Source organism: Nycticebus coucang, chromosome 12, assembly GCF_027406575.1.
Source record: "Nycticebus coucang isolate mNycCou1 chromosome 12, mNycCou1.pri, whole genome shotgun sequence".
NCBI classification, from domain to species: Eukaryota; Metazoa; Chordata; class Mammalia; order Primates; family Lorisidae; genus Nycticebus; species Nycticebus coucang.
In genome coordinates this window covers 13,116,342-13,134,735 of record NC_069791.1, presented here as the reverse complement: position 1 = coordinate 13,134,735, position 18,394 = coordinate 13,116,342, and the positions used below count along the sequence as shown (strand labels likewise).

The following is an 18,394-nucleotide window of genomic DNA, read 5'->3' as shown; positions in this document are numbered from 1 at the left end:
GGCTGAGCCACCTCACCCAAGCCTACCTGTTTATTTTTTGTTCCCACCCCATCCACCCCTCATTTGTATGGAAGCTCCATAAGAGAGGAAATTTAGTTACCTATTGTGTTCACTACCAAGGCCAGTGCCAAATGCCTAATAGGTCTCAAGTAACAGTTGTCCAGGCTAGTTGTCAGTCTCCTAGGGATAGCTGGGACCCCCACATTCACACCTGGGACTTGCTCTCTCTGGGAATTCTCAGAACCCACATATTCTACCTCCACTGCAGACTCCCAGCAAAATCCACGACTAAGTCAGAGCCCTTCTCTGCAGCAGCTGCCCCTGCTCTAAGTCCCCTCTGGAAGCTATTTGAGGGGCCTGAAGCAGCAGCTCTGCACATCAGGGCTGGAAAGACTCAAATAGGCCTCAAGGGGACTAGAGCTCAAGAAATACTTTTTGGGGTGGTGCCTGTGGCTCACAGAGGTAGGGTGCCGGCCCCATATGCTGGAGGTGGCGGGTTCAAACCCAGCCCCAGCCAAAAAAAGGCTTTTTGATTGAATAAAGGGGAAGACTTCAGAGATGATAGAACCTCCCCAGGTGGAGAGGAGGGCAATGGCTCTGTAGGCAGGAGGAACACTGTGAGCAGAGGGCTGGAGGCATGAAAGTGCACGTCATATTTGAAGAACGTGTTCTGCTCTGGTACTGTTGGAGGGTTTTCAGTGGAGGGCAGTGGCAGTGGAGAGTATTGCCTAGCAGGCCTGGAAGGGGCGGGTTGGGTGGGGAGGTCTGAGCTCCCTGCAGGATCAGCAAGGCTCAGTGTGTCTTAGGTTTAATCCTGCCCCGCACAGTGGCCCCTCCTGCTCCATCCCTGCCCTCCCCTTCACCCAGCCCCCAGCCTACCACTCCTGCAGTTTAATGGACTTCTCTCTGGGCCTACGCTTGGGGCCTCGCAACAAGAAGGCTGCTCACCAAGAACCCCCTAGCCCCTCCAGGCATGGCCCACCAGGAGCCTCCCCTTGTCTGTCCTGTCCTCCCTCTGCCTGTACCTTCCCCTGCCCTGGCTGTCCCCCTTCCACCTGCTCCTGCACTGCCTGTCCCTCTTACACAGCTCCCTGCCCCTCCTGTCCCAGCCTCCCTGGTCCACCCTGCACCTGCTCTTGCCCTCCCTGCCCTGCCTGTCCTCCCTTGACTTGTCCCCACACCTGCTGTGTCCCATGCTCTGGTCCACCTGTGACCTGCTGCCATCCCTCACCTTGCTCCATTTACTCTTGCTCCAGGGGCCGAGCTGCTTGTTTGAGTTCCCATGTGGGCTGCAGTGACAGCTTCTGCTGTGGGCGAGGGGCTGCCTGGGGGCCTCCAGGCTCTGTTGGCTGCTGCAGCTGCTGCTTCAGGGGGCAACGTACTTCTCAGGGACGCTGTCTGATAGTCTAGGTGGGCTACTGCCCACCAAGAGACTGTCGGTCTCTTGGAGCACTTCTGTAGTTACTTCCTCAGGCGAGGAGGCAGGAGCTGGGGTGGAGTGGGGAGAGGGATCTGCTGGACCCTCACTCAGGCTGGCAGAGGCAGCAAGCTGCTCTGAATCCTCCTCCCACCCAGTCCTGGGGGCTATCTGCTTTGAGCTAGTTTCTGGGTATGCTCCTACTGGTTCCAGATCTCTTCTCCTGCAACTTCTGGAATGGAAAGTGTTCTCTCCGAGCCACTCTTACAGCTGCTGAAGGTGAGCAAATTGGCTATTTCTTCCCTTCTATTGAGCCTCCACTAGAGTCTCCTGTACAATTCTTCTAGGAGAGGTAGAGGATTCTTTGTTTGGAGCCCACTTCTTCCCCCATGGACTTCCACCCACATCTCTGATTGTCCCAAGACTCTCCAAACTCCTGATCTCTCACCTTGAGTCAGACAGAAGTTTGTGCCCTTTGGAACAGAAGAGGAGGCTGAGTAAATGTTATCTGGTCCCTCCCTCCCCATGGATATCTTTGACATCTTTTGTAGTCCTTTGTTTCTAACCAGCAACCCTCTGCGTGGATATCTTGTCTTTCAAATGTTTGAGAGCTCACTCAGCTTCATGACCTCAATCTTGCAGCAATAATCCCATCTGTAACATCCATGCTTATCTGGCACAGGGATGGGGGAAGCTGGGCATTCTTGACTCAGGCACCTAACAATCCCATCTACACATAGCCAGTTGTAAATCTGCTGTCCCTGGCAGCTGGGAAATTAGAGAAGTCAATAAGAGATAGATGGAAGTGAGAGACTCAGCTGTCTGCCCATCTGCCCAGGACTGGCTCGTAGGCTGAGTCCCTAAGCCCCCTCCATATTTCTCAAGTTCTCTGGTTCCTGCACGAACCTGTTTTAATCTTCTTTTTCTTAGCCTCCTTGACTCTTTGTTCTTTTCTTTCTATCTCTGTTTATTTTTCTGTCTTTCTATTTCACTCTACATTTCTGTTTTCCTTCTATCACTGGGACAATTTGCCTTCAGATCATTACAGGTGTTTTCCCCACTCTCTATACCCTATTCCTTTTCTATTTCCCTATCTAATTTAAAATCCATTTGAGGGACTGGTGCGGTGGTTCATGCCTATAATCTTAGCACTCTGGGAGGCAAAGGCGGGTGGATTGCCTGAGCTCATGAGTTCAAGACCAGCCTGAGCAACAGTGAGACCTCGTCTCTTAAAAAAAAATAGGCGGCTTGGTGCCTGTAGCTCAAGTGGCTAAGGCGCCAGCCACATACACCTGAGCTGGTGGGCTCAAATCCAGCCCGGGCCCACCAAACAACAATGACAGCTGCAACCATAAAATAGCCGGGCGTTGTGGCGGGGGCGCCTGTTGTCCCAGCTATTTGGGAGGCTGAGGCAGGAGAATGGCTTGAGCCCAGGAGTTGGAGGTTACTGTGAGCTGTGACGCCATGGCACTCTACCTAGGGTGACAGCTTGAGGCTCTGTCTCAAAAAAAAAAAAAATAGGCTCAGCGCCCGTAGCACAGTGGTTACCGCACTAGCCACATACACCAAAGGCAGTGGGTTCAATCCTGACCCAAGCCAGCTAACCAACAATGACAACCCCAACAAAAAATAGCTGGACGTTGTGGCAGACACCTGTAGTCCCAGCTACTTGGGAGGCTGAGGCAAGAGAATCGCTTAAGCCCAAGAGTTTGAGGTTGCTGTGAGCTGTGACACCACAGAACTCTACTGAAAGCAACAAACTGGGACTTTGTCTCAACAACAATAAAATCCATTTGACATATGTCTTTTTCTTTCCCTTTCCCCACCTTGATCCCTGCCTTCATGTCTATTTTCTTCCTTGGTCTTTCCATTTAACTCATATCTCTTTGCTTTTCTGTTCTATTCTGCTTCTGGGTACATTTCATTCCTTTTCTTTTTTTTTTGAGACGGAGTTTCACTATGTTGTCCTCAATAGAGGGTGTAGCATCATAGCTCTCAGCAACCTCAAACTCTTGGGCTTAAGTGATTCTCTTGCCTCAGTCTCCCAAGTAGCTAGGACTACAGGAGCCCGCCATAACGCCTGAGTAGTTTTTTGTTGTTGTTGCAAATGTCATTGTTGTTTAGCAGGCCCAGGTCCGGGTTCGAACCTGCCAGCCCTGGTGTATGTGGTCAGCACCCTAACCACTGAGCTATGGGCGCTGAGCCAACATTTCATTCTTGAACTCTTCCATTTCTGTTTCTCTTTCTTTGTCCCTTTTCCTGTCCTCTATGTCTAGCTGTTTTTACATGTCCTACCTGTCTTTCTGCTTCCCCATATCTGGCTTGCTCTTGTGCTTCTCCCCACCCCCACCTCTCCAACACAACAGGCCTATATCATGTTTTTCTCATTCCTTCCCAAGGGCCAGGACTCTGAGTTCTCCAATGTCTCTCCATACTACAGATGGTCTATGTCCTGCAGTGAGGGAGGGGTGGACAGGGCAGGGACAGCCCCGTCTTTCCCCACTCACTATCATAGCCATCCAACCACATTCAGGTCTAATCCCAAATCTTTTTCATTTTTTTTTTGGCCGGGGCTAGGTTTGAACCCGCCACCTTCGGCATATGGGACCGGCGCCCTACTCCTTGAGCCACAGGAGCCGCCCCCCAAACCTTTTTCAAAAATGATGCTTCTCAGGTGGCACCTGTGGCTCACTGAGTAGGGCATGGGCTCCATATACCGAGGGTGGCGGGCTCGAACCTGGCCCCAGCCAAACTGCAACAAAAAAGTAGGTGGGCATTGTGGCAGGTGCCTGTAGTCCCAACTACTCAAGAGGCTGAGGCAAGAGCATCGCTTAAGCCCAAGAGCTGGAGGTTGCTATGAGCTGTGATGCCACGGCACTCTACTGAGGGTGATAAAGTGAGACTCTGTCTCTAAAAAAAAAAAAATTATGCTAGCCGGGCGTTGTGGCGGGCGCCTGTAGTCCCAGCTACTCGGGAGGCTGAGGCAAGAGAATCACTTAAGCCCAGGAGTTGGAGGTTGCTGTGAGCTGTGTGAGGCCACAGCACTCTACCGAGGGCCATAAAGTGAGACTCTGTCTCTACAAAAAAAAAAAAAAAATTATGCTTCTCCTAACTTCTTATTCTGCAAGTTGGCAGTTAAAAAGGAAAAGAATCAAGCATTTTGTGCTACCTGTCCTATATAAACTGTATTTCAGGATAGCTCTAATTGGTGGAGAGAACTTATTTACAGAAGAATTCCAGCTAATAAAATCACCATTTTGCAACTCCTAATGAAATAACTGACCAAAGCAGGAATTACCTAATGGATCAAACCAAGAATCATGGCTGACATAGAACTTTACAACAGAGGAACCAACATGCTACAGTCTAACTCCACTGATGACACAACCAGACAGCACATATGTCCTGACACAGCATCATCTGGAAGGATTCTTGCCAAATAAATAAATTAAAAAAGTGAACACAAGTCTAATTAAACCTCTAGTGCTAACTTCCATTTAACAGGAATTACAGGGGATGGAGGAACAAATTAAATGACATAACAAGGAAGTAAACAAAGGAAATCTGACCCAATTTCTTCCAGTCAATAGCTTGGGGGAAAAAAGTAAGAGGGGACTTAAAAAGACAACTACTACATGGAACATGAGGGCCTTTTTGGTTCCTGATTTGGACAACCTAACTATAAAAACAGTTGAAAACATTTAATTGTGGACTGGGTATCTATGATACTAAGGAATCAGTGCTAATTTTGTTAATTATAAAATGGGTCTGGCCTCATGTAAGAGAAATTCTTTATTTCCTAGAGATGCATGCTAAAGTATGGCGAGAAGTGACCTATTTAAAATATTTCAGCAGAGAAAAAAGGACAGAAAGGAGAAGAAACAAGAGTGAAAAAATTAATGATTGTTAATTATATGAAGGTTCAGAGAACTATGCTCTCTACCTCTGTCTTTGTATATTTGAACATTTTTATAATAAAAGTTTTAAATGAGGCTCGGCGCCTGTGACTCAAGTGGCTCAGGCATCAGACACATACACCTGAGCTGGTGGGTTCGAATCCAGCCTGGGGCCCGCCAAACAACAATGACGGCTGCAACCAAAAAAAATAGCTGAGCGGGCTGCAACCAAAAAAAATAGCCGAGCGTTGTGGCGGGCGCCTGTAGTCCCAGCTACTTGGGAGGCTGAGGCAAGAGAATCACTTAAGCCCAGGAGTCCAACTCGGAGGTTTCTGTGAGCTAAGATGCCATGGCACTCTACCCAGGGTGACAGCTTGAGGCTCTGTCTCAAAAAAAAAAAAAAAAAAAGTTTTAAATGATGTTCCTTTGGTAAGCCTGCTTGCTAATAACTCCCAGAGGATCCTCCCCACTTATCCTGAAAGCCAGGATTTCCTCTGTGACTACACAAATTCCAGCCTTTCCTGCCCTCCACTATGCTACCCTTTATCCTCTCAGTTCTCTGCTTGCACATTCCCCAGGTTTAGGACCTTTCCCAATTCTGCTTCACAGCTTTAAGGGGCCAGGAGAACCTTACATATTTTAAATGGATTCTATAATAAACAAAGATAATCCAAAAATGTAATCTTGCTGTTGGTCTCTATCAGGTGCTTCTGAGCAAAATGGAACTCAATAATGATAGAAAACTGGTTTCCACCCAGTGAAACAAAAGGCAAGGCATATAAGGTCATCCACTGTCATCTAGGATTGCTGCCCACTCCCAAAGAAAAGATCACCAAGCACTTGGAGACTCACTATAATGAGTTCAAGGGTCTGAAGCCTAGGACTGGGATGAAAGGCTTTGGGTTCCCTATCCCCTGACTTATCAGGTGACCTTGGAGAATCATATATATATATTCTTTTTTCTTGTTGTTGTTTGTTTATTTGTTTTGTTTCTTTTAAGACAGAATCTTGCTGGGCATAGTGGTTCGTGCCTGTAATCCTAGCACTCTGGAAGGCCAAGACAGGTGGATTACTTGAGCTCAGCAGTTCCAGACCAGTCTGAGCAAGAGCAAGACCCCTTCTCTACTAAAAATAGAAAAACTAGCTGGCTGTGGTGGCAGGTGCCTATGGTCCCAGCTACTTGGGAGACTGAGGCAAGGGATCTCTTGAGCTCAAGTGTTTGAGGTGAGAGTGAGCTATGATGCCATGACAGTCTATCCAGGGTGACAGAATGAGACTCTGCCTCAAAAAAAAAGAAAAAAAAGAGAGAGACAACTCTGGCTCTGTTGCCCAGGCAAGAGTGCTATGGCTTAGCCTAGCATGAGCCACCACACTAAGCCAGAAATCATAATTTTTAAATATTTGTGTTTCTAGATGAAAGCAAGAGAACCATTACCCCTTTCTACTCTCCAGCAGTTTGCCAGCTAGGGATGAAGGCTCTTTAGAACATGTAGGGTATAAATCAACTGTTTACTTTATCATAAGAAAGTATTTCTCTACCTGGGTGCAGTGGCTCACGCCTGTAATCCCAGCACTTGGGAGGCCGAGATGGGTGGATTGCCTGAGCTCACAGGTTTGAGACCAGCCTGAGCAAGAGTGAGACCTGGTCTCAAAAAAATAGCCAGGTGTTGTGGTGGGCACCTGTTGTCCCAGCTACTTGGGAGGCTGAGGCAAGAGAATCGTTTGCTATGAGCTGTGAAGCCACAACACTCTAGCCTGGGCAACAAAGTAAGACTATCTCAAAAAAGAAAAGAAGGCGGTGCCTGTGGCTCAAAGGAGTAGGGCACTGGCTCCATATGCCGGAGGTGGTAGGTTCATACCCAGCCCCGGCCAGAAAAAAAAAAGAAAAAAAAAAAAAGAAGAGTGGCGCCTGTGGCTCAGTGGGTAGGGCGGTGGCCCCATATATCGAGGGTGGCGTGTTCGAACCCAGCCCCAGCCAAACTGCAAAACAAAAAAAATAGCTGCGGGCAAGACATGATTGCAAGAGGGACTTTACCTAACAATTGCAATCAGTGTAACCTGGCTTATTGTACCCTCAATGAATCCCCAACAATAAAAAAAAAAAAAAAAAAATAGCTGCGTGTTGTGGCAGGCGCCTGTAGTCCCAGCTCCTCGGGAGGCTGAGGCAAGAGAATCGCTTAAGTTCAGGAATTGGAGGTTGCTGTGAGGCCACAGCACTCTATAGAGGGTGATAAAGTGAGACTCTTGTCTCAAAAAAACAAAAAAAGAGAGAGAGAGAGAAGTATTTCTCTAGATCTAATCCCAGACTCTCCCACTTTTACCTTCCAAGCCTTAGTTAGTATAAAGAAAACCAACAGGGCAGCACCTGTGGCTCAGTGAGTAGGGCACTGGTCCCATATACCAAAGGTGGCAGGTTCAAACACAGTCCCAGCCAAACTGCAACAAAAAATAGCCAGGCGTTGTGGCAGGCGTCTGTAGTCCCAGCTACTAGGGAGGCTGAGGCAAGAGAACCGACTAACCTAGGAGTTGGAGGTTACTGTGAGGGTGACAAAATGAGACTCTGTCTCAAAAAAAACCCCAACATTTACTTATCACCTGTGCAGGTAGGTGAACTCATATAATCTCCTCAGAAACCATGTGAGCATGGAATTGGAAAGATCTGACTCGGTTGTGACTCTAACTCTAAACCATGTGACTCTGGACATGTTACCTAACCTTTCCAACTCTGGGGGATAATAGTATCTACCTATGGGTTGTTGTGACAACTTAATGAGATAATTCATCTATACCAATTAGCCCAAATCTTAAAACAGAGCTTATGTACATGAAAACTGTTAAGTGTTAACTGTTAATATGGGACACAGTAATTTACATGGATTAACTTATTCATTGATTTATTCATACAATACTTACAGGATGTTTATTACATACCAAATTTTTTTTTTTTTTTTTTTTTTAGAGACAGTGTCTCACTTTTTCACCCTGGGTAGAGTGCCATGGTGTCACTACTCACAGCAACCTCCAGCTCTTATGCATAGGTGATTCTCTTGTCTCAGGCTCCTGAGTAGCTGGGACCACAGGAGCCCGCCACAACGCCTGGCTATTTTTTGTTGCAGTTTGGCCAGGGTTGAGGTTGAACCCGCCAAACTTGGTGTATGGGGTTGGCGCCCTACTCATTGAGCCACAGGCACCGCCCTACATACCAATTTTAAGTATAACAAAACAGATGAAGATCCGTAGTGAGAAGAGATAGTAAATAAAAAGTAAAATAGTGTGCTAAATACTGTTAAATGCTGTGGAGAAAAAACAGAAAAAGAGAACAGAGAGTTGGAAGGAAATCAAGTAGATTACTGTTGTGAAGATGGTGGCGTTGCTATTTTATTTATTTATTTATTTTTTTGAGACAGTCTTACTGTGTCCCCCTCGGTAGAGTGCTGCTGTGGTGTCCCAGCTCACAGCAACCTCAGACTCTTGGGCTCAAGCAATTCTCTTTCCACAGCCTCCCAAGTAGCTGAGACTACAGGCAACCGCTACAATGCCTGGCTATTTTTTTTTTCTTTTGCAGTTTTTGGCCGGGGCTGGGTTTGAACCGAACACCTCCGGTATATGGGGCCAGTGCCCTACTCCTTTGAGCCACAGGTGCTGCCCCTATTTTGTTGTCGTTGTAATTGTCATTGTTGTTTAGCCGTCCCCACCGGGTTGGAACCCACCAGCCTGGTGTATGTTGCCAGCGCCCTAACCAGCGCCCTTTGAGCTAAGGGGGAAGAGCCTTATTTATTTTTTTTGATAGAGTCTCACTTTGTTGCCCCAAGTAGAGTGCCGTGGTCTCATATCTCACAGCAACCTCAAACTCCCAGGTCAAACGATCCTCTTCCCTCAGCCTCCCAAGTAAGTGGGACTACAGGCGCCCCACAACACCCAGCTAGGTGTTGCTATTTTTTTTTTTTTGTAGAGACAGAGTCTCACTTTATGGCCCTCGGTAGAGTGCCGTGGCCTCACACAGCTCACAGCAACCTCCAACTCATGGGCTTAAGCGATTCTCTTGCCTCAGCCTCCCGAGTAGCTGGGACTACAGGCGCCTGCCACAACGCCCAGCTATTTTTTGGTTTTGCAGTTTGGCAGGGGCCGGGTTTGAACCCGCCACCCTCGGTATATGGGGCCGGTGCCTTACCGACTGAGCCACAGGCCCGCCCAGGTGTTGCTATTTTAAACAGGATGACCAAGGAAGGCCTTTCTGATCTGATGACATTTGAACAGAGAACTGGAGGAGGTAAGGGAGGGAACCATGTGGAATCTTGGAGAAGAACCTTACAGGGAACAGTGTGCAAAGGCCTTGGTAGTAGTAGCCAATATAGACAAAACAGGATGCGTCAGAGGAGCAGCAGAGAGCCAGATTTTTGGCTTTGTATTCTTAGTGAGATGGTAAGCCTTTGGAGGGTTTTTTGTTTTTGAGACAAGAGTCCCTCTATGTCACCCTCGGTAGAGTGCTGTGGTGCCACAGCTCACAGCAACCTCAAACTCTTGGGCTCAAGCGATTCTCTTGCCTCAGCCTCCCAAGTAGCTGGGAATACAGGCACCTGCCACAATCACAATGCCCGGCTATTTTTTTTTTTGTTTTGTTTCGCAGGCCTGGACCCATTTGAACCCAGCAGTCTCGGATCATGTGGCCGGCACCCTATCCACTGAGCTGCGGGCACCAGCCCCTTTGCAGGCTCTTGAAGAAATAACATTGAGACTGGAGAGAGGTAAAATAACTCTTCCATCTTAAGATAGCCTGTAAGTGGGAGAAAGTGGGAGTTCAGCTCTTAACCCTATGCTGCCACTGAACTTTAGCCTTCATTTGGGCACTGCTCTCCGGTGACTTCAAAGGAATTGGGACACTGAGAAGTTATGTGGCTTGCCCAAGGCCACATAGCTACTAAGTGACTGGGGTAGAATAGGAGCCTTACTCTGTCTGCAGCCCAAGAACAAGTTCTTTACAACACACCGCCTCTCTCAGGTATCCGGACCGACTGACTTTTTGCCTGGAGGTCACTGCAGTGGGAGAAGAGGCAAACAAACCGAGGAGCCCATCTCTGCTCTGCTCCTTAGGAAGCTCGGGCTGCGGGTATCTTTCCCAGGAGAAACATGGGCCTTTATTTCGCGTGGCCCCGCAGGTATCAGCGAGTCGGAGGAGCGAGCGAGAAGGCAGCGGGCGAGGGCAGACCTGGGGCAGTAAATGCCTCAGCTTCTAGTTGCCCCTTCCCCATCCCGGCGTCCGGAGCTCCGCGCCCCTGTGCCAGAGCGGGCTGGCAGGGTAGGGGCGGAGTTTTAGTGCCACGCCTCCCTCACGTGATGGGACCATCATGGCGGCGACCAGAGGCTTGCCCGGCTCCCGGAAGCAGGCTGTGAGGGGCGGGCGTGCAGCTGGAACCCAAGCGAAGCCGGAGCCAGAGCGGGGAGGGCGGCCCGGCAGCCTGGAGCCGGGCGTGTCCGGAGCGACCCCGCAGACCGGGGCAGCAGGTGAGACGGGGGTCTGGACGAGGCACCACTGGGTCTAGGGGCACTGGGTGGAGGCTAGGGGGCGCAGAGTGGTGCGGATGTCCTGGAAGAAGGGGAATCTGAGAAGCACGCGCATGACCGCAAAGCTACTGGAGAGGCCTGCGCAGGCGGGTGGGATGCCCCGGACAGAGGACCTCCCACGTTGAGAGCAAAAATGGGTTCCCCAGCGATGGGAGGTAAAAGTAGAAAGTGTGCAGAAGTTACTGTGGAAAAGGGCAGCAGCCCCCTTTAGAACTTGAGGGACCAGGATTTTTGAAGGGGCTCCCTCTTTGCTGTACCAGGCAAGGGTGGGGCGAAAGCTCAGTCCTCTCCCCTCGTCTCTTACTCCTCCTTACCCAACAGTGTTCTAGGAGACATTTCTGGCAAGGCCACTTCTCCCATCCACCCAACTGGTCCCTCCGGTCTGAGCTCTGGGGGAGTGGAGTTGGCAGGGGGGCTGGGTGGAGCTGCCTTGTGTTTAGACACCCAGCCTCTTGACTGTGTTACCCAGGCAATGGTTGTGACTCTGACACTCCCTTTCTCCCCAGGTCGGCTTGGGGCCCACTATGCTGGTGACTGCCTACATCGTTTTTGTAGGCCTTCTGGCCTCCTGCCTGGGGCTGGAGCTGTCAAGATGCCGGGCTAAACCCCCTGGAAGGGCCTGCAGCAATCCTTCCTTCCTTCGGTTTCAACTGGACTTCTATCAGGTCTACTTCCTGGCCCTGGCAGCTGACTGGCTCCAGGCCCCCTACCTCTATAAACTCTATCAGCATTACTACTTTCTGGAGGGTCAAATTGCCATCCTCTATGTCTGTGGGCTTGCCTCCACCGTCCTGTTTGGCCTAGTGGCCTCCTCCCTTGTGGATTGGCTGGGTCGAAAAAAGTCTTGTGTCCTCTTCTCCCTCACTTACTCTCTATGCTGCTTAACCAAACTCTCTAGGGACTATTTTGTACTGCTGGTGGGACGAGCACTTGGTGGGCTGTCCACAGCCCTGCTCTTCTCAGCCTTTGAGGCCTGGTACATCCACGAGCATGTGGAGCGCCATGACTTCCCTGCGGAGTGGATCCCAGCTACTTTTGCCCGAGCTGCCTTCTGGAACCATGTGCTGGCTATAGTAGCAGGTGTGGCAACTGAGGCTGTGGCTAGCTGGATGGGACTGGGGCCTATAGCACCCTTTGTGGCTGCCATTCCTCTACTGGCTCTGGCCGGAGCCCTGGCCCTACGCAACTGGGGGGAGAACTATGACCGGCAGCGTGCCTTCTCAAGGACCTGTGCTGGGGGCCTGCGCTGCCTCCTGTCAGATCGCCGCGTGCTGCTGCTGGGCACCATACAAGCCCTTTTTGAGAGTGTCATCTTCATCTTTGTCTTCCTTTGGACTCCTGTACTAGACCCACATGGGGCCCCACTGGGCATTGTCTTCTCCAGCTTCATGGCAGCTAGCCTGCTTGGCTCTTCCCTGTATCGCATTGCCACCTCCAAGAGGTACCACCTTCAGCCCATGCACCTGCTCTCCCTTGCTGTCCTCATCGTCGTTTTCTCTCTCTTCATGTTGACTTTCTCCACCAGCCCAGGCCAGGAGAGTCCAGTGGAGTCCTTCATAGCCTTTCTACTTATTGAGTTAGCCTGTGGGCTATACTTTCCCAGCATGAGCTTTCTACGGAGAAAGGTGATCCCTGAAACAGAACAAGCTGGTGTACTCAACTGGTTCCGAGTGCCCCTGCACTTACTAGCCTGCCTAGGACTTCTCGTCCTCCATGACAGTGATCGAAAAACAGGCACTCGGAACATGTTCAGCATCTGCTCTGCTGTCATGGTGATGGCTCTGCTGGCAGTGGTGGGACTCTTCACCGTGGTAAGGCATGATGCTGAGCTACGGGTGTCCTCACCCACTGGGGAGTCATATGCTCCTGAACTCTGACCCTGTTCCAGGACAAGGCATGTGGGATGAACTTGAATCCTATCTCTCCAGGGTTGTGTAGATGTATCTGTGACTGACTTTGTGACTCTTTTCTACAGCCCCTCCTGCCAGTGCTTTGTCTTGGGGTGGACATGAAGGTAATGGGCTGGAAAGAAGGTGCCAAAAGTTGCCTCTGTGTTACTTCCTTTCCCCTTCCCATTTAAAAATAAATACTTACAACTGATCATTGATTTGATGTACTCACCTGTAGCTACTACCTCAGTAGTTTCTAGTGAGTGGGAAGCTGTTTTTTGTTTGTTTGTTTGCTTTGAGACAGTCTCACGGCTAGAGTGCTGTTGCATCATAGCTCACAGCAACATCAAACTCCTGGGCTTAAACGATTTTCTTGCCTCAGCCTCCCAAGTAGCAGGATGACAGGTACCCGCCACAATGCCTGGCTACTTTTTGTGACGGGGTTTCTCTCTTGCTCAGGCTAGTCTCAAACCTGTGAGCTCAGGCAATCCACCCATCTTGGCCTCCCAAGTGCTGGGATTACAGGCGTGAGCCACTGTACCCAGCTAGAGAAATACTTTCTTATGATAAAGTAAACAGTTGATTTATATCCTACATGTTCTAAAGAGCCTTCATCCCTAGCTGGCAAATTGCTGGAGACTAGAAAGGGGTAATGGTTCTCTTGCTTTCATCTAGAAACAAAATATCAAAAAATTATGATTTCTGGCTTGGTGTGGTGGCTCATGCTAGGCTAAGCCATAGCACTCTTGCCTGGGCAACAGAGCCAGAGTTGTCTCTCTCTTTTTTTTTTTTTTTTTGAGACAGTCTCACTGTCACTCTGGGTAGAGTGCCATGGCATCTATCATAGCTCACTCTTACCTCAAACTTGAGCTCAAGAGATCCCTTGCTTCAGCCTCCTAAGTAGCAGGGACCACAGGCACCTGCCACCACAGCCAGATAGTTTTTCTATTTTTAGTAGAGATGGGGTCTTGCTCTTGCTCAGACTGGTCTGGAACTGCTGAGCTCAAGTAATCCACCTGTCTCGGCCTTCCAAAGTGGAGGTTTTTGAAATGGGATTTTGAAGCAGGATTACCAGTAAAAGGTTTGCATTTATAACTTCTCTAAGACTGTCTGCAATTCAAACTGAGAGCTGTGGAATTTCCTCTCAACTGAACTGTGTGGGAAGGATCTGAGGCTCCTAGATCCTCCACATCTGTCTGTTGTGGGACAGTCACTTTTTCCAGTTGTCAAACAAAACCCTTGCTCCACATCTAGGTTGAGACAATCTCTGGAGTATGTGGGGTAAATGCCCAATATGCCACTGAGCAAAGATTCCAGAGACTTGGAGTACTGCTGTGACCATCCCCTGGGAAAACCCAGAGCTCTTCCTATAGGAATAACCTTGCAGCTCAACACATGCGCGCTGCCTGCCTTCTTTCTGCCTCTGTGGCTATAAATACACCATTTGCCCAGCATCTAGGTCCACCAGCTCCTGTACCCTTGCATGAAACCTAAGTGCAGGGTGGCCAAGGAGAGAGAATGGTCAATGGCTGAGGGCCTAGGATATCTTGTCTGTACCTGATTCTTCCCTACCCAACCTGAGTGAGGGTGAGAAAGCCATCTGGGCAGGAAACAGTACCAGTGAGCCAGTTCTGCGGGCCCCTCCCTGCCTCACCTCTGATTATATCTGCCTTTTCTCCTCCCACCAGAACCTGGGCTTCTCAGAGAAGCAGAGCCAGCTTTAAGGAGGGTGGGGATGGAGGGAGGGTAAGCCCAAGGGTGTGTTTTGGAATGTGCTTCAGATGGGCATGGGGGACCCACCTGTTCTGGAAAGGGGTTGACAACCTTTCTTTGGGTCCCAGACTACTTCCCAGACAGGAAGATGCAAGATGTTCTGAGACCTGCAGGCCCCAACCTGTGTGGAGAGATAGCATCAGCTGGTGCTGAAGGAATGTGGGGTGAAAGGGCTGCAGGTTGAGGCTAAGGGGAGGAATGGATGGTGGTCTTAGGTACCTACCTAGAGCAGAAAAGATGTTTCCTTAGCAAGGCTGCAGGGAATAAAGGTTGAGGTTAAGTGCAAAAAACAGATAGCTTTTTTCCTCCTCTCATCATCTTAAGAGTGAAGACAGTCTGTTGCAATAACTACTTCCTCTTTCTGCCCTGTTGAGCTGCACCTAGATATATTTTATAGTTATTTGCAGACTTTCTGTCTCCTTCTATCATACTGTGATCTTCTTGAGGGGAGGAGGAAACTGTCTTACTTTTGTCTCCCCTATATATACACACAAGTTAGTGCTTTGCCCGTGGCTGTGCTTGCTTGGTACATATCTGGAAAGGAGACAGGCTAGTTCGCTCTTGGCTTTTCAATAACTGCCCATTTGGGAAGTCTGTTAGACTAGAATCTAGGGCCTACTTAATGATTTATTGATTTGGATGACAGTAATTATTTACTGTTGGGACCATGAGGGGGCCTCACACTCCTAAGTGCTGTGGAAATGGGAGAGGGGAGACAGAATAATAAGGTTCCTTTAGCTTTTACTTTTCTGAGCTTGCTTCAAAGGAGCTGGTGGCAGATAGAATGAAGGGGTTCTTCCCTGTGGAACTCACAGTGTGTTAAGAGCTAGAAAGGATCTTAGGGATTATCCATTTGGCCTTAAATATACTTTTTTATTAATCACCTACTATGTGCCATGCATTGTATTGCTAGGTGCTGGTGAAATTTTTTTACCCAAGAGAAAAATCCACTGAAAGAGTGGTAAAACTAAGACTAAACTCTGCCTCTTGCTGCCAACCCATTGCCTGCGCCATGACACATACTGCCCGTGTCCCATGTGCCTTCACCTACCTGCTTTTTAGTCTCCAGCCCTGCTCCCCCATCTCAACCTCTGACATGGAGAAGGTCAAGAGAATGGGAGCATTTGGCCCTCTGGCTCACTTATGGTTCAACCAGTGCACACCCCGTATAAAACACTGCTTGTGATGCTCCAGAGACATGGTATGGGGAAGTGGCCATGAGTGTGGATCCAGGGCTTGACTGCCTGGTTCAAATCTGGCTCCACCACTCTGTGCCTCAGTTTCCTCATGTGTAAAATGGGAAGGGAGGATAACATAGTTCCAATCCCTAAGGGCTCTTGTGAAGATTAAAAGCATTATTATACTTAAGTGCTTAGAATGGTCCTTGGCTGGAAGTATAAGCACTATGTAAATGTTTGCTTTTATATTTTACTTTTTAACTTTTTTGATGCAGCTGATTCTATCTGAATTTGGGTGTGAGAATGAGTAAATGGGGCTGTCATAGAGTGTAGCACTGTCCAATGCATTCCAGTGATTGGGGGATTCCCAGCAGTGTTTATCCTCTGTCCTGGCCCCGATGGAAATATCAAACTGAGATGCCTTCTACTTTGGGGTATGTGAGCAGCTGAGATGGGTGTCAGTATGTTCCACTTGAACTCATTTCCTCTTCTTCAAGTGGGAAGGTCAGCTTGGGGTCAGGCTGGATAACACACTGCCATCTTTCACTAAGAGGCTTCTGATTTTCTGAATTTCCATCTGGCTGGACACATGATTATTTGGTATGGAGCTTTTAAGTGATCCTAAGAAGAAGAGAAACATCCCAAAGAATCAGGAGCCAATGGACAAGGAGGTAGAAGGATTGGGGCAAGTGGACAGCACTGGCTTCTATAGCCTGGAGGATGACCTCTCTCTGGAAATCGATTCCCTGCCCTGGAAGGGAGGGGCTGTTCTCAGCTAATGGTCAGCTGGGTATAGGTTCAACTTCCCATTGTTCTCCTAACTCCAATCCTGGTGTCCTCCCTGTTGTCCCCACCCCGCTTTTTTGTTTTTGAGACAGAGCCTCAGTTTGTCACCCTTGGTGGAGTGCCATGGTGTCACAGCTTACAGCAACCTCAAACTTTTAGGTTCAAGTGATTCTCTTGCCTCACCCTCCTGAGTAGCTGGGACTATAGGCCCCACCACAATGCCCGGCTATTTTTAGAGATGGGGTCTCAGCGCCGGCTGGTCTGGAACTCATGAGCTCAGGTGATCCGCCCACCTCAGCTTTCCAGAGTGCTGGGATAACAGGTGTAAGCCATTGCACCTGGCCCTAAAACAGAAGTTTGTCATGCTTAGGACAGATCTGATGTTAAAAGAATACCTCACATTTGCTTTAAAGTTTTTAAAAACTTTTACGAATTTTTTCATCTCAGATGGGTAATGTGCCCAATGTGAGGAAGACACATTGCATGTCTCATACATGCACATGAAAACCCAGTCAGTAGGCTCGGCGCCTGTGGCTCAAGCAGTTAGGGCGCCAACCACATATACCTGAGCTGGCAGGTTCAAATCCAGCCTGGGCCTGCCAAACAACAATGACAGATGGCTGCAACCAAAAAATAGCCGGGTGTTGTGGGTGTCTGTAGTCCCAGCTACTTGAGAGGTGGAGGCAGGAAAATAGCTTGAGCCCAGGAGTTGGAGGTTGCTGTGAGCTGTGATGCCATGACGACAGCTTGAGGCTCTGTCTCAAAAAAAAAAAAAAAGAAAAGAAAAGAAAACCCAGTCAATAGGCTTATGAACTACAAAAGGACCTGGTTTAAGGTTTCGTGTTTTTGTTTGTTTTTTGCAGTTTTTGGCCAAGGCTGGGTTTGAACCTGCCACCTCCAGCATATGGGGCCGGCCCCCTACTCCTTTGAGCCACAGGCGCCGCCCAGGTTTGGTGGGGGTTATTTTGTGTGTTTTTTGAGACATAATCTCAAGCTGTGGCCCTGGGTAGAGTGCCGTGGCATCATACCTCACAGCAACCTCCAACTCTTGGGCTCAAATGATCCTCTTGCCTCAGTTTTTCTATTTTTAGTAGAAATAGGGTCTCACTTTTGCTCAGGCTAGTATTTGAACTCCTGAACTCAGGCAATCCACCCACCTCAGCCTTCCAGATTGCTAGGATTACAGGCCAGAGCCGCTGCCCCCAGACTGAAGGTTTTTTTGTGTATATGTGTTTGTGTGTTTTAGAGGCAGTGTCTCCAGGCTGGAGTGTAGTGGCCCAATCCCAGCTCAATGTGCTCAATGTAACCTTGAATTCCTGGGCTCAAGCGATGCTCCTGTCTCAGCATCTTGAGTAGCTGAGACTACAGGCATACACCACTTTTTTTTTTTTTTTTTTTTGCAGTTTTTGGCCAGGGCTGGGTTTGAACCCTCCACCTCCAGCATAAGGGGCCTGCGCTCTACTCCTTTGAGCCACAGGCACCGCCCATACACCACTTTTTTTTGGTATAGATGGGTCTTGTTATGTTGTTCAAGCTGATTTCCAACTTCTGGTCTCAAAACAATCCTCCCACCTCAGACTCTCAAAGTGCTGGGATTATTGGCATGACCACAGCACCTAACCTCTTCTTGTTCTTATTTATTTATTATTGTTTTGGAGACAGTCTCAGTTTGCCCTCCGTAGCGTGAGGTGGCGTCATAGCCCACACAACCTCAAATTCTTGGGCTCAAGCGATTCTCTTGCCTCAGCTTTCTGAGTAGCTGGGACTACAGGCACCGCCACAAACGCCTGGCTATTTTTAGAGATGGGGTATCGCTCTGGCTCAGCCTGGTCTCAAACCTGTGAGTTCAGGCAATCCACCAGCCTCGACCTCCCAGAGTGCCAGGATTACAAT

General features: G+C 49.0%; 2 protein-coding genes across 2 annotated transcripts; both read left to right on the top strand.

Moving 5' to 3' along the window:
* The first annotated feature begins 894 nt into the window (after positions 1 to 894).
* Positions 895 to 1,410, top strand: LOC128562371 (sperm mitochondrial-associated cysteine-rich protein). The gene has a single exon (XM_053557274.1). It carries the CDS (start codon positions 895 to 897, stop codon positions 1,408 to 1,410), a length of 516 nt encoding a protein of 171 aa, XP_053413249.1.
* A 9,209-nt stretch (positions 1,411 to 10,619) lies between these two features.
* MFSD5 (major facilitator superfamily domain containing 5) lies at positions 10,620 to 12,978 on the top strand. Its single transcript, XM_053557265.1, has 2 exons — positions 10,620 to 10,815; positions 11,382 to 12,978. The coding sequence occupies exon 2, from the start codon at positions 11,400 to 11,402 to the stop codon at positions 12,750 to 12,752; it is 1,353 nt and encodes a 450-aa protein (XP_053413240.1). The 5' UTR covers positions 10,620 to 10,815; positions 11,382 to 11,399; the 3' UTR covers positions 12,753 to 12,978.
* Positions 12,979 to 18,394: the final 5,416 nt, after the last annotated feature.